Below are 12,440 nucleotides of genomic sequence, written 5' to 3'. Positions count from 1 at the left end.
ATGGCGTGTACCTTTGCTTGCAGTCCGCCAGCGTTCGAAGTCGAGTTTACTGCCGAGGACAGGCGTTGAGCCCTGTAATTTCGATTCTTCATAACGTCATTAAATGGCCTCTCCTTCAATTTTTTCCTCAAGACATTCTTCACAAACCATCGAAGTTTGCAGTATCTTTTGTTACATACTGTGCCAAGGTTGGCACTTTTTTTTTAAATGTAACTAGGTTACTGCCACTCTCTGCCTATGAGTCGCTGGGCAGAGGTGGCGTATGCTCCCTCTGGTGGAACTGATATATTGCGACTCGAGGACGGCGTGCTGTGAGCCAGAACCGAGTTCAGGGCTGTTGACGGTCGAGTGGACGAGGGGACGGCCATCAGCAGCCAAGTAGCCCCTTGTGTTATCAGCCAGGGTACACTTTAGTCGGTTTCTAATCCGTGTCTCGCCGATGTTGAATATGCAGATCTGACTGAGAATTCTGACAGTTTTATGTAAATCCTGCAGAAGCTCGTCGCAGGCCGTGTTCCAAAAATGAACAGCCTAGAGAAAGAAGTGGGAACACTTTGTGGTGGACCTGCCCGTCATTTTGCAGGACAATGCTCGGATGCAAATGACGCAAGTTGTGACTGATTTATTCGATCGATGGAGCTGCGAAGTACTGGTTCCCCCGTTAGGCTCCTCGGAGTGAATTCAACTGGATACCTGAACTGGAAGAAACATTTCATGTCATTTCTTCAGAACTGTTACAGAGATTCGTAGGCCAACATACCGCTCCATTCGCACTATCATCTGGCGTTAGTATGGGTGTCCTACGACATCCGCGACTCGGGAAACGGGTTATACGCAGTGGTGGTCGCAACTCTGAAGGACAGTAGAACTTCGAAACACGCATTCATTCTGTAAAACTTGTAAATCAGTAGTTGCCACTACAGTTCCAGACCTTGTATTTTAAAAATGCCCTGGTTTTTAAGTACGTTGTTTTAATAGTTGTTTCGAGCTTTTAAATTCTTAAGACGTTCAGTGAAACTGTTTGTGATCTTGTTTCTACAGTTGCTGGTGCGTTTGATGTTGTTTCTTTTTATTAGAGTTTTGTGGCATAACTGTAAGTGTTTAAACTGTTAGCTACTTGAGCTCAAGTTAAATTTCCAGACGGAAAAGTGCTTTGATGAGCTGCTCTAAGAATGGTGGTTCAGGCCATTTTTATATATTGCGGGATTCAAAATTTGTTATTTAAATAAACGTACAATTTTTTTTTCAATTTGCAAGTCAAATCAGTCAGCGGATCCCAGCCTTTCACCGAAGTGCTCAGTATCGCCACAGTATGTGTGTGGAAATTAAATAGTGAAGTACTTCCCTCAAATATTTATGTGGCTATATCAGCTGTAGTTGTAATTTGTTACTAGCATACTTTATATAACCCGCCTCCGTAGCTGAGGTTGCTAACGCACGCCTCTGCAGTGGCGCTCGACTCGTAGGTAAACCATTTAGAATCCTGCTGTTGGAACAACTTTCAATTCCAGTATTTGGCAAGCAAGGGGAATAGAGGCGATAGCGTGAAGTTCCTGTCTTTGCGCCAATGACCTTGATTGAAATCCACACCTCGCCACAGTGTCTCATGGATTGAAGGCATCTGACCCTGTTGATGGCGACCCGTCCGTCGGATGGGGACGTTAAGCTCGGTGTCCCACATGGTGCTATTCGAGAGGAGTAAGCTGTGTGCCGACACCATGTTTCACCCTCTCCCTTCGCTTCACGTATGACAACACAAACTCCAAATTGCATTGTACATGCACTAATCACAGTCATCCACCCGACACACACACACTCGACAAGATGTCGGAGGAAGGCATCGGCGAACCAACTCCACTGGGACTTTGCCACGAGCGGTGATTCCGGAGTTCTTCCTCTATCCTGCGTTAATTTCGGGAGTAATCTGACGTTTTGATACTTTTCATAAGCAGAACTTGACTCTTTCCATGCCCCTGAAGTGTCTCTACCGCAGAAAATATGGAATGTGATGTTAGAAATTAACATATTATTGAATCAACCACATTTCGAGAAGCGAGATCTCATGATATGGTTGAACATAATGAATCTTCACATGTTGAAAGCTGACAAACGCTAGACACCGAAATGTAGTACTGAACACTCTTATTTTTACAGCCCTTAGTTCATGAAATGTGGTCTCTCGGACTACGCCAAAATTTTCTAACTCGCTCTCCAAAGTGAGTTGCGACGGAGTGTCTGTTATACCCGCCATATGGCACCGGGAAATTTCCTGAAGGATGACGGGATGGAGTCCATCGACGATCCACACAAAGCAGGGAGGGAATGAGCTCAGTTGTCATGTTGCCTATGGGAGAATGTCCCAAATGAGGCCGATCTTGAATGACATCCCTGCCATCCCGAAACACTTCCATCCTGCTCGGCAGTGTACGACATGACAACGCTCCGTCGTCACACACCCCATGCACTCTACATCTACATCTACATGGTTACTCTGCAATTCACACTTAAGTGCCTGGCTGAGGCTTAATCGAAACATTTTCATACTACTACTCTACCATTCCACTCTCGAATGGCACGTGGGTAAAAGGAACGCCTAAATCTTTCTGTTCGAGCTCTGATTTCTCTTATTTTATTATGATGATCATTGCTCGCTACGTAGTTGGGTGTCAAAAAATATTTCTGCATTCGGAAGAGAAAGATGGTGATTGAAATTTCGTAAGTAGATCTCGCCGCAAAGAAAACCGCCTTTGTTTCAGTGACAGCCACCCCAGCTCGCGTATCATATTAGTGTCACTCTCACCCCATTGCGAGATAACACGAAACGAATTGCCCTTCTTTGCACTTTTTCGATGTCCTCCGTCAATCCTACCTGGTAAGGAGCTCATACCGCGCAGCAGTATTCCAGCAGAGGACGGACAAGTGTAATCTGTCTCTTTAGTGAGTTTGTCCCATCTTCTAACGTAAGTGTTCTGCCAATAAAGCGCAGTCCCGGAAAACATTGTTATGCTCTCCGACAACGTGCCACTTCTGTCTTATCAATTCATGCATGCACACACTACGACTCACTCAAACATGGCCGCCGCCTCTCGCTGCACTACTTCATCTGACCTTCTGTTATTAGCTGTAGACAGTGCGTAGCGCATGCCATAAGATACATATCCTTCATTTTACGTCGTGTTGCCAATAATTTTTATCCAACCCTCCTACTTAAAATTGTTAGTTAAAACGAATGTATTCTGGGTGCTGATGACGACAAATTAAGATATCAGCATTTAGTATCAATTTGGTTTCTCTTTGCACCTATCGCGTGTAATTTTTATGTGCAAGTTTAAACCCCGGTATTTAGTTTTATGTGTAAATTCATTTTCTTTACAGATATTATAGTTTTTAGAATATAAAATTCGCTTCCCTAACACTCCATTTATTCGACGATTTAAAAATGCCACACAATTAAAAATCTCTTAAATATTTGTTTAAATAATTTTTCTATGACTTTAATTAAAAATTGTTATGATTTGTGCCTTAAATCTCGGTTTAAATATAGGGATATTATAGATCCCACCTCGTACTATATGTTACAGAAAAGCCACCTTGTGAGTTAAGGAATAAATTAGACCGACACTGACAAGTCCGATGTTTTAATGTCCAACTTTCGTCAGCTTTCAGTATGTGAAGATTCTCGTATATTTAATCCAAGGATGAAAATTTGCTTCTCGAGAAGCGTCGTGATTAATCACTAAGTGAGTATGATTGAGAAAACGTTTAATATTACGCTAACTACTTCAGAAGAAAGAGGTCACTCTCAGTTACAATGGAAAAACCGAAACAATGTATGAAAGAATGGAGGCTAAAGCAGAGAGTCAGTGGCGCGATAGCAAGCAAGTAAAGCAGTTCAGTTTAAGATAATTCTTGTCTACTGTTCCGTCTCAGTTGCACATTTTTAATTAGACTACATGTGTCGATCAGTCTGGATCATCTTCAGATCTAACAGTTGCGTCGGCAACCCGTCTTGCCTACTCAGTGGCACTGTACTCTGATATACCGGGTGATCAAAAAGTCAGTATAAATTTGAAAACTGAATAGATCACGGAATAATGTAGATAGAGAGGTACAGATTGACACACATGCTTGGAATGAAATGGGGTTTTATTAGAACCAAAGAAATACAAAAGTTCAAAAAATGTCCGACAGATGGCACTTCATCTGATCAGAATAGCAATAATTAATATAACAACGTAAGACAAAGCAAAGATGATGTTCTTTACAGAAAATGCTCGATGTGTCCACCATCATTTCTCAACAATAGCTGTAGTCGAGGAATAATGGTGTGAACAGCACTGTAAAGCATGTCCGGAGTTATGGTGAGGCATTGGCGTCGGATGTTGTCTTTCAGCATCCATAGAGATGTCGGTCGATCACGATACACTTGCGACTTCAGGTAACCCCAAAGCCAATAATCGCACGTACTGAGGTCTGGGGACCAGGGAGGCCAAGCATGACGAAAGTGGCGGCTGAGCACACGATCACCACCAAACAACGCGCGCAAGAGATCTTTCACGCGTCTGGTAATACGGGGTGGAGCGCCATCCTGCATTTTGATTCTAATAAAACCCCATGGCATTTCAAGCATGTTACCTCTCTATCTACATTATTCCGTGGTATATTAAGTTTTCAAATTTATACTGACTTTTTGATCACCATGTATGGTTCTGAATTGACTAGACGGATCGCTGATGCAACTTCTTAGATCTGAAGATGATCTAGAGAGATCGAAACATGTAACTTAATTACAAGTGTGCAGCAGAGACGGAACCATAAATGAGAATAATGTGGAGTATCCATACAGTTGCTGAATCTATCGAGACGATTATGTCGCGTATAGTATAACGCAACTCACGTGGCGGCCGCGGCGTCGTTGGCGCGCCGGGGCAGCGTGGCGTCGCTGCCGCTGGAGGACTCTAGCGGGCGCTGGGCGCGGGCCGGCGCCGGCGGCTGCTGCTGGGGCCCGGAGACGCCGGCGAGGCTGCCGCGGCCCGCCGACGACGAGGAGGCGCTCGAGCTGAGCGAGCTGCCCGCCAGCCAGGGGTTGGTGCGGATGCGGTTGCGCTGCCGCGGGGACGGCGCCGCGCTCGTCGCGGGCGGCGACGAGTACTCGTCGGGCAACGCGTAGCTGGCGCGCGCTGGCGGCTGCGGCTGCGGCTGCGCCTGCCCGTCGGCCGGCAGCTGCCCGGGCGGCACGGGCACGCGCCGGCACTCGTCGTAGGACTCGGTGCGCCGGTGGCTGGGCACCACGGCCGCGCCCTCAGACACCTGCACACCGGACGCTGTGCGGAGCCGCTGCCGGGGGGAGAGCACAGTGTGAAGCGACAACACCACCCATACCCTCGCCACCCCTGTTCACCTATACTCACCCGTCTTACAGTAGGTCTAATGGTTCATAATTTCATGTCGTCCATGTTGTACTGTGATTTGTAAGCTGCAACTCTTTACTATATAAATTATAGCATTTATTTTTCAGCCCGAATCAAAACATTTTCTTAGTATTCATTATTTTGGATTAGGTCAGTTGTCGTCTTAACCATCACTTCGAAGATGTTCCAGGAAAAAGAACACTAGAAAGGGCGTTACTGGCCAGGGGACATCTACTGGTATTGAAAATGGTTCTTAAGTTGAAGTAGAAATTTCTGAGAATGTAAGTATGGAGCACAGCATTGTATGGTAGTGAAACATGGAATGTGGGAAAACCTGAACAGAAGAGAATCGAGCCATTTGAGATGTGGTGCTACAGAAGAATGTTGAAAATTAGGTGGACTGATAAGGTAAGGAATGATGATGTTGAAACTTCCTGGCACATTAAAACCGTGTGCCGGACCGAGACTCGAACTCGGGACTTTGCCTTTCGCGGGCAAATGCTCAATGTGGTAGAGTACTTGCCCGCGAAAGGCAAAGGTCCCGAGTTCGAGTCTCGGTCCGGCACACGGTTTTAATGTGCCAAGAAGTTTCATATCAGCGCACACTCCGCTGCAGAGTGAAAATCTCATTCTGGAAACATCCCCCAGGCTGTGGCTAAGCCATGTCTCCGCAATATGCTTTCTTTCAGGAGTGCTACTTTTGCAAGGTTCGCAGGAGAGCTTCTGTAAAGTTTGAAACGTAGGAGACGAGATACTAGCGAAAGTAAAGCTGTGAGGACGGGGCGTAAGTCGTGCTTGGGTAACTCAGGTGGTAGAGCACTTGCCCGCGAAAGGCAAAGGCCCGAGTTCGAGTGTCGGTCCGGCACACAGTTTTAATCTGCCAGGAAGTTTCAAATCAGCGCACACTCCGCTGCAGAGTGAAAATCTCATTGTGGAATGATGATGTTCTTCGCAGAATCATCGAGGAAAGGAATGTGTGGAAAATGTTGACAAGAAGAAGGGACAGGATGATTTGACATCTGTTAAGACATTACTAAATAACTTTCATGGTACTAGAGGAAGCTGTAGAAGGTAAAAACTGTAGAGGAAGGAGGAATAGATCGAGCAAATAATTGGGGTTAGGTTGCAATTGCTACTCTGAGGTGGAAAGGTTTGCACAGGAGAGAAATTCTTGGCAGCGTGCATCGCGCCAGTCATGACTCAAAAACCGGATTGTACCGTTATAAATTCACATTTGTTTCAGCGATTAGCACACGAACACGAAACACAATAAAACATCTTTTCGAAGTGGACATTTCACAGCTTCATTTCGTTTTTATTTATTGATTTATCTTTTGTTATTTTGTTATTTTTGACTAGATACGGGGAGGAGGGGGGGGGGGGTCTGTACACTAATTCCCATGTAGTCAATCCTACTATAGCACACTTGGGGTAGGACGTTACGGTGGATGATGTTTTATGCCCAAGGTCAGGAGGCTGACAGAGCACCACCCGAAGGCATTGGTGAAATAGCATTACAATATTAAACTGTTCAGAGAAGGGCCGGTGGTAGCGAACCACTGTGGAATGCCCCAGTCAGCGTTGGGCATGCAGGGGGCGGCATGTCAGCTCAGTGGCCATAACGTCTTGAGGGCAATAACCTTGCCTACATTAATAATCAGCCATGTCCAGTGCTGCCACACCCATCGTCCACGAGACGATCCTCAGGATATCTGTGACTCCTCTGTAGACTGCACACAGGTAAGGCATCTAACAACTCTCCTCAGAGTCTGTGAAGTCGTGTAGAAAAGTGCGGTGACTTCCCATCAAGAGACAGAGCCTGACACCATCAAAGTATACGATAGAAACGAAGGTGGGTAGCAGCTCCCAAGTCCTGCTGCTTAGACTTCCAGACAGCCTGCCAGATGGTGACTTCCTCTCAGTATTGCCTTCCTAGTTGCTACTGCCACTAACAGCTACCACGTCCCATCAGACACCATTTGCTTTTCCATAGAAGACTGAAGGAGGTGGATGAGCAGAGAGTCGACCAGCTGCAAACTGAACAGAACTCCGCCAGAACAGAAGTAATATCTATAGATGATTAACTCATGTGTTCTGCTACTGTGAGGTGGCAATGACATCATTCGTCCTAGTTTTCTCGTTTGAGCAGCTTTCTTGGTCGATTCAGGATTTCTCAATTTCTTCTTTCTGATGCTCTTTTTGCCATGTCATTAAACTGAATAGTTACTCTTATGTCCTACTTATGCATTCTTGCACAGTCACTATTGTGTCAATATCTCTGTATCACGATTATGTCATTTTGGTACATTCTCACTCTAATGCTCAGTCCATTCATGGTGTTGCAACAGCTTCCATGTTTGTTACAATCCTATCAGCGAATCTTCCTCGCTGGAGTTCTGCCTGGCCATTGATCTGTTTGCTCTGCCTCTGGCATTGCTGGGGAAGAATTGAGAAACTCTTATGGCTGCATCAAGTATACTATTCTGTTGTGTAACACTGCCATCAACCAAGACAACTGGCTGATAATTGACTGGCTGAAGGCTAGTCAGCCACTCTCTCGTTTAGTCTACGAACCCTTTGTCTACGCTCTATGTTCTAATACATCGCCCGGATAACGATACAGATCTCGCCACGGAAGATAACGACGTTATCCAGTCAAAGAGATTATTGGGCACGACAACTCTGGATAGGCAGCGCTCCTGGAAAATCACCTTGTCCAACCACCTAGTGACCAATATGCCTTTATAAACAGTACTTGGGAACTCCACAGTCATATGGTTTCCAACGAAAAGACTGTACATGTTATACCCATGAGATACTATTGCCTGCTACTAGACTGGACGACAGATTACTGAACGACTTTGAGACGTGCGGACTTTCTGATACCATTCCTCTGCCATCAAGTTTCCTTTCTAACTTCACTAGTAATTTTCTTCTTCTTTCTCTTCCTCCCTAGCTTCTCAACGCTACCTAGATAGGTTAAATTTTTTCCTGCTTCCTTGTTTAACTCTGAACTCCCTTAGTCAACATATCATAGAAAACATGTTTAAAGCATAACACCTTAATAATGTATTTCCACGAAACCCAATGTCCGTTATGGCCATTGCGAACCACAATTACAATATCTTATCCTTCCCAAATAAACGAGTAACATTCCTTCTCCGAAGCGCCAGCGATAACAGTTCTCATTACGAAAGACCAGTAACATAATTTGCAAAAATTGATAACTTTCATGGAGATAAAATACGCAAACACTGGTTTTAAAACTGATTAATTAACCGTCTTGAGTGAATTATTTTTTTAAAATGACCGGTTTCGGTTCAACATGAATAATCCTCAGATCTGAGTGTATCGATTAGAAGACTAACACGTCCAGATATCAGCAAAATATGTATGTTACGTCACAGTTAAAAAAAGTTATGTGAATTTTGCCATTAGCTGGACGTGTCCCACTTGTCGCCTATACAGTCAGGTCTGAGGACTGTCCATGTTATAGCAAAACGCAAAACCAGCCATTTAAAAAAATTAATCGCATAATAAATATATTTTGAGTAACAGAAACTTTATTATGAGGGATGCATACGGAGATTCAAGTGCCCACATGGTGTCCGCCACGTATGCATACCCCTATATTTGTGTTCGCTGAAGCAGCTCAGAAATGCTGCGTCATGTGACCACGTAGTAAACCTGCTTTCCGTATTCAACGTCGGCTTTCGCCGATGATGATGCTCTCTAATCCCATACAAGGTTCTGGTGATAGCAGTAGTGACATACTAGTAGGATCTACAGTGAAGTGACAAAAGTAATGGGATAGCTATATGCACATATACAGATGGCGGTAGTATGCCTACACATTGTATAAAAGGACAGAGCATTGGAGGAATTGTCATTTGTTCTCAGGTGATTCATGTGAAAAAGTTTCCGACGTGATTACGGCCGCACGACGGAAATTAACAGACCCGCAAAATGGTAATTGGAACTAGACGCATGGTCCGTTCCATTTCAGAAATCGTTAGAGAATTCAATATTTCGAAATCCACAGTGTCAATAGTGTGCCGAGAATACTAAATTTTAGCATTTCCTCTCACTACGGACAACGCAGTGGCCAACGGCCTTAACTTAACGACCGAGAGTAGCGGCGTTTGAGTAGAGCTGTCACTGGTTAGCGCTAACATACAAGCAACATTGCATGAAATAACCGCACAAATCAATGTGGGACTTACGACGAACATATCCATTATGACAACGTGACGAAATTTGGCGTTAATGGTCTATGGCTGCTGACGACCGGTGCGTGTGCCTTTGCTAACAGCACGACATCGCCGGCAACGCCTTTCCTGGGCTAGTGACCATATCTGTTCCGATGACACTTGGTGAAAGCTGGTGGTTGAGTTCGGGTTTGACGCAGATCCCAAGAAGCCATGGACCCAAGTTGTCAACAAGGCGCTGTGCAAGCTGATGGTGGCCCCATAATGGTATGGGCTGTGTTCATATGAAATGGACTTGGTCCTCGGGTACAACTGAACCGATCGTTGACTGGAAATGGTTCTGTTCGACGACACCGGGACCATTTGCAGCCAGTCATACATATGTTTCATGTTCCCAAACAACCAAGGATTTTTTGTCGATGACAATGTGCCATGTGACTGGTCCATAATTACCACGATTGCTTTGAAGAACATTCTGGGCAATTTGAGTTAATGGTTTAGCCACCTAGATCGTCCGACATGAATCCTACCGAACATTTATGAGGCATAATAGATTGGTCAGTTCGTGCACAAAATCCGGCACCGACAACGCTTTCTTAATTATGGACTTCTATGGAGCCAACAGGGTTCAATACTTATGCAGGGGACTTTCAAAGACTTGCTCAGTCCATGCTACGTCGAGTTGATGTATTACGTCGGTCAAAAGGAGGTTCGACACGATACTGGGAGATACCCCATTATTTTGGCACCTTAATATACACGGGGAAAGATGAATTAGACTTACGTATGTTATACATATGTTCTTTTGTTTACCGAGGATGTTGTACAGAGTTATGTAAGACAACCGAACAAAATATAAGGCAGAAAACATCACGAGAATAGCGTGTAACACCGAGTAAAGGCTCGACAATGGACTGAATTTGGCGAGGACGAGAGACCGAACATTTCTTTAAGTATGCCATATCCAGCTGCAAGCACTCATTCATGGTTAAATCTGGTACTGCTACCAAACAGCGTGTTGAAGACTGCTACGTTTGACTAACTGTTCTAAACAGACATAGAGATTTTGTATGGAATTAAGATCGGGTGATTTAGTGGGCCAGTCCAGTTCCCTGAGTGTTCGTCAAATCAACAACGTAAACATGCAGCCATGGAACACGGGTGTTTTCCTCGACTAAGACAAGTGTGCACAGAACACTGTAGCCGAAGGAAAGGCGTCAATTGGTCAACGAGTATCTTGAAATAATCCTGGAAAATGTTCACGGATATCTGAATGGTGGGACAAAGTCAAACTACGAAAATATCCCCAAAATGTCACAGGACCTGAACTACGCCCACCTTACTCTGCTAGCTAAGCGCTTCATTGAGCCTCGGTGCACTCGACGCACTGCGTCGTTTGGAAAATGAGGACCAATCGCAACTCTTCGAATCGCGCTTCACGCGTCCGGACAGCTGTTACTCAATTCCGGTGTTGTGCTGTCCACTGGATACGTGAAGCTTCATGTGCCGCTGTGACCAATGGCCTTTCTTGGGGTGCGAGACTTCAGTTGACCATTGGAAAGACGTACAAGGGTTAGACAAAAATATGGAAACACCAAAAACACATTACCATGCAGGAAAACCGCTGGCATTCAAAATAGCTTCCAATCGTCTCGGAATGGATAAATACAGGCCTTGCACGGTTTTCAAGGGGATTCATCCTCGTGCTCACGAAACAAGTGCTGGACGATACGAACTGTTTCAGCAGGGGTCTCTGTCCTTTTGGAATTCAGCAAAATCATTGGGGAAAAATCATATTCCAAGGGATGGACCTGATCAACCAAAATGGCCATATAATCCTTGACAGTACAGCAACCTTGCCAAGCAACCATGGAATACGACGATATGGATGCCCAAACATCAGCGAAACCCCGCCATGTTCCATTCAACGGCAGTAGAGTCATACACAAGCTGGAAACAGTGTGAAACAATACTCGTAAGACCAAATGTCATTATTTCATTGCTACGTAGTCCAGGTTTTATGCTGCGGCCAAACTTTTTCTGTAAAATGGAAATGAGCGTTTGGCGTCATTGGCCGGGAGGCCCCTGGCGGGGGCAGGTCTTATTACATTCGACGCCACATTGGGCCGCCTGCGCGCGGGATGGGGACGAAATGATGATAAAGACACCCAGTGTCTGAGCGGAAAAAATCCCCGATCCAGCCGGGAATCGAAGCCGGGCCAGTAGGACGGCAATCTGTCATGCTGACCACTCAGCTATAGGGGCGGACACTTTTTCCGCTTACGGGCATTTGCTTCACTGATAAATGATCCTGAAATTACAACTTGTTCTGCAATTCTCAGTATATAGACCTCTACCCATGTTTTTGTGCTGATAGGGTTCACGAGTGTGACATTCAGTTCTGGAGTGACTTATGCAGCTATGGTCCTCTTATTTTACGTCAAAATCCTCTTCAATGACCGTCTGACACTGTCACTGAACATACATTTTCATCCGTGTTGTGACTTAGCCGTTAACGTTTTTACTCTTTCTCTGTATGCGGTATGAATCTGTGATACGATGCCTCTTGAAGCACCAAATACTTCTGCTCCGTTGCTTACGGAAGCACCCTCCATACAAGTAACAACAATGTGCCCACGTTCGAACCCACTTGACTCTGACATAATTGATTCACAACTACACAGAACATTGTTCTGAGTACGACCGACACTTGCAACGTACAGAGGGCATCGCACAGGTACCGTTCATGGTCAAATGCAATAGCGCGATCTGAAGATCTCTATAACTCACGCGTTTATGTTGAACCATGCAATTCTCGCGG

General features: G+C 45.1%; 1 protein-coding gene across 3 annotated transcripts in view; it reads right to left on the bottom strand.

Annotated features, from left to right (window-relative positions):
• Positions 1-12,440, bottom strand: part of LOC126351910 (uncharacterized) — a 1,029,617-nt gene that overhangs the window by 54,780 nt on the left and 962,397 nt on the right. For 2 of the 3 annotated variants that reach the window (XM_050002645.1, XM_050002643.1), the window contains exon 6: positions 4,898-5,337. In XM_050002645.1, the coding sequence (XP_049858602.1) occupies positions 4,898-5,337 (440 nt within the window). The remainder of the gene's footprint in view (positions 1-4,897; positions 5,338-12,440) is intronic. The other variant, XM_050002646.1, reaches the window with a different exon arrangement.

Source organism: Schistocerca gregaria, chromosome 1, assembly GCF_023897955.1.
Source record: "Schistocerca gregaria isolate iqSchGreg1 chromosome 1, iqSchGreg1.2, whole genome shotgun sequence".
NCBI lineage: Eukaryota > Metazoa > Arthropoda > Insecta > Orthoptera > Acrididae > Schistocerca > Schistocerca gregaria.
The sequence above is the reverse complement of the archived record's forward strand: the minus strand, read 5'-3'. Positions and strand labels throughout refer to the sequence as shown.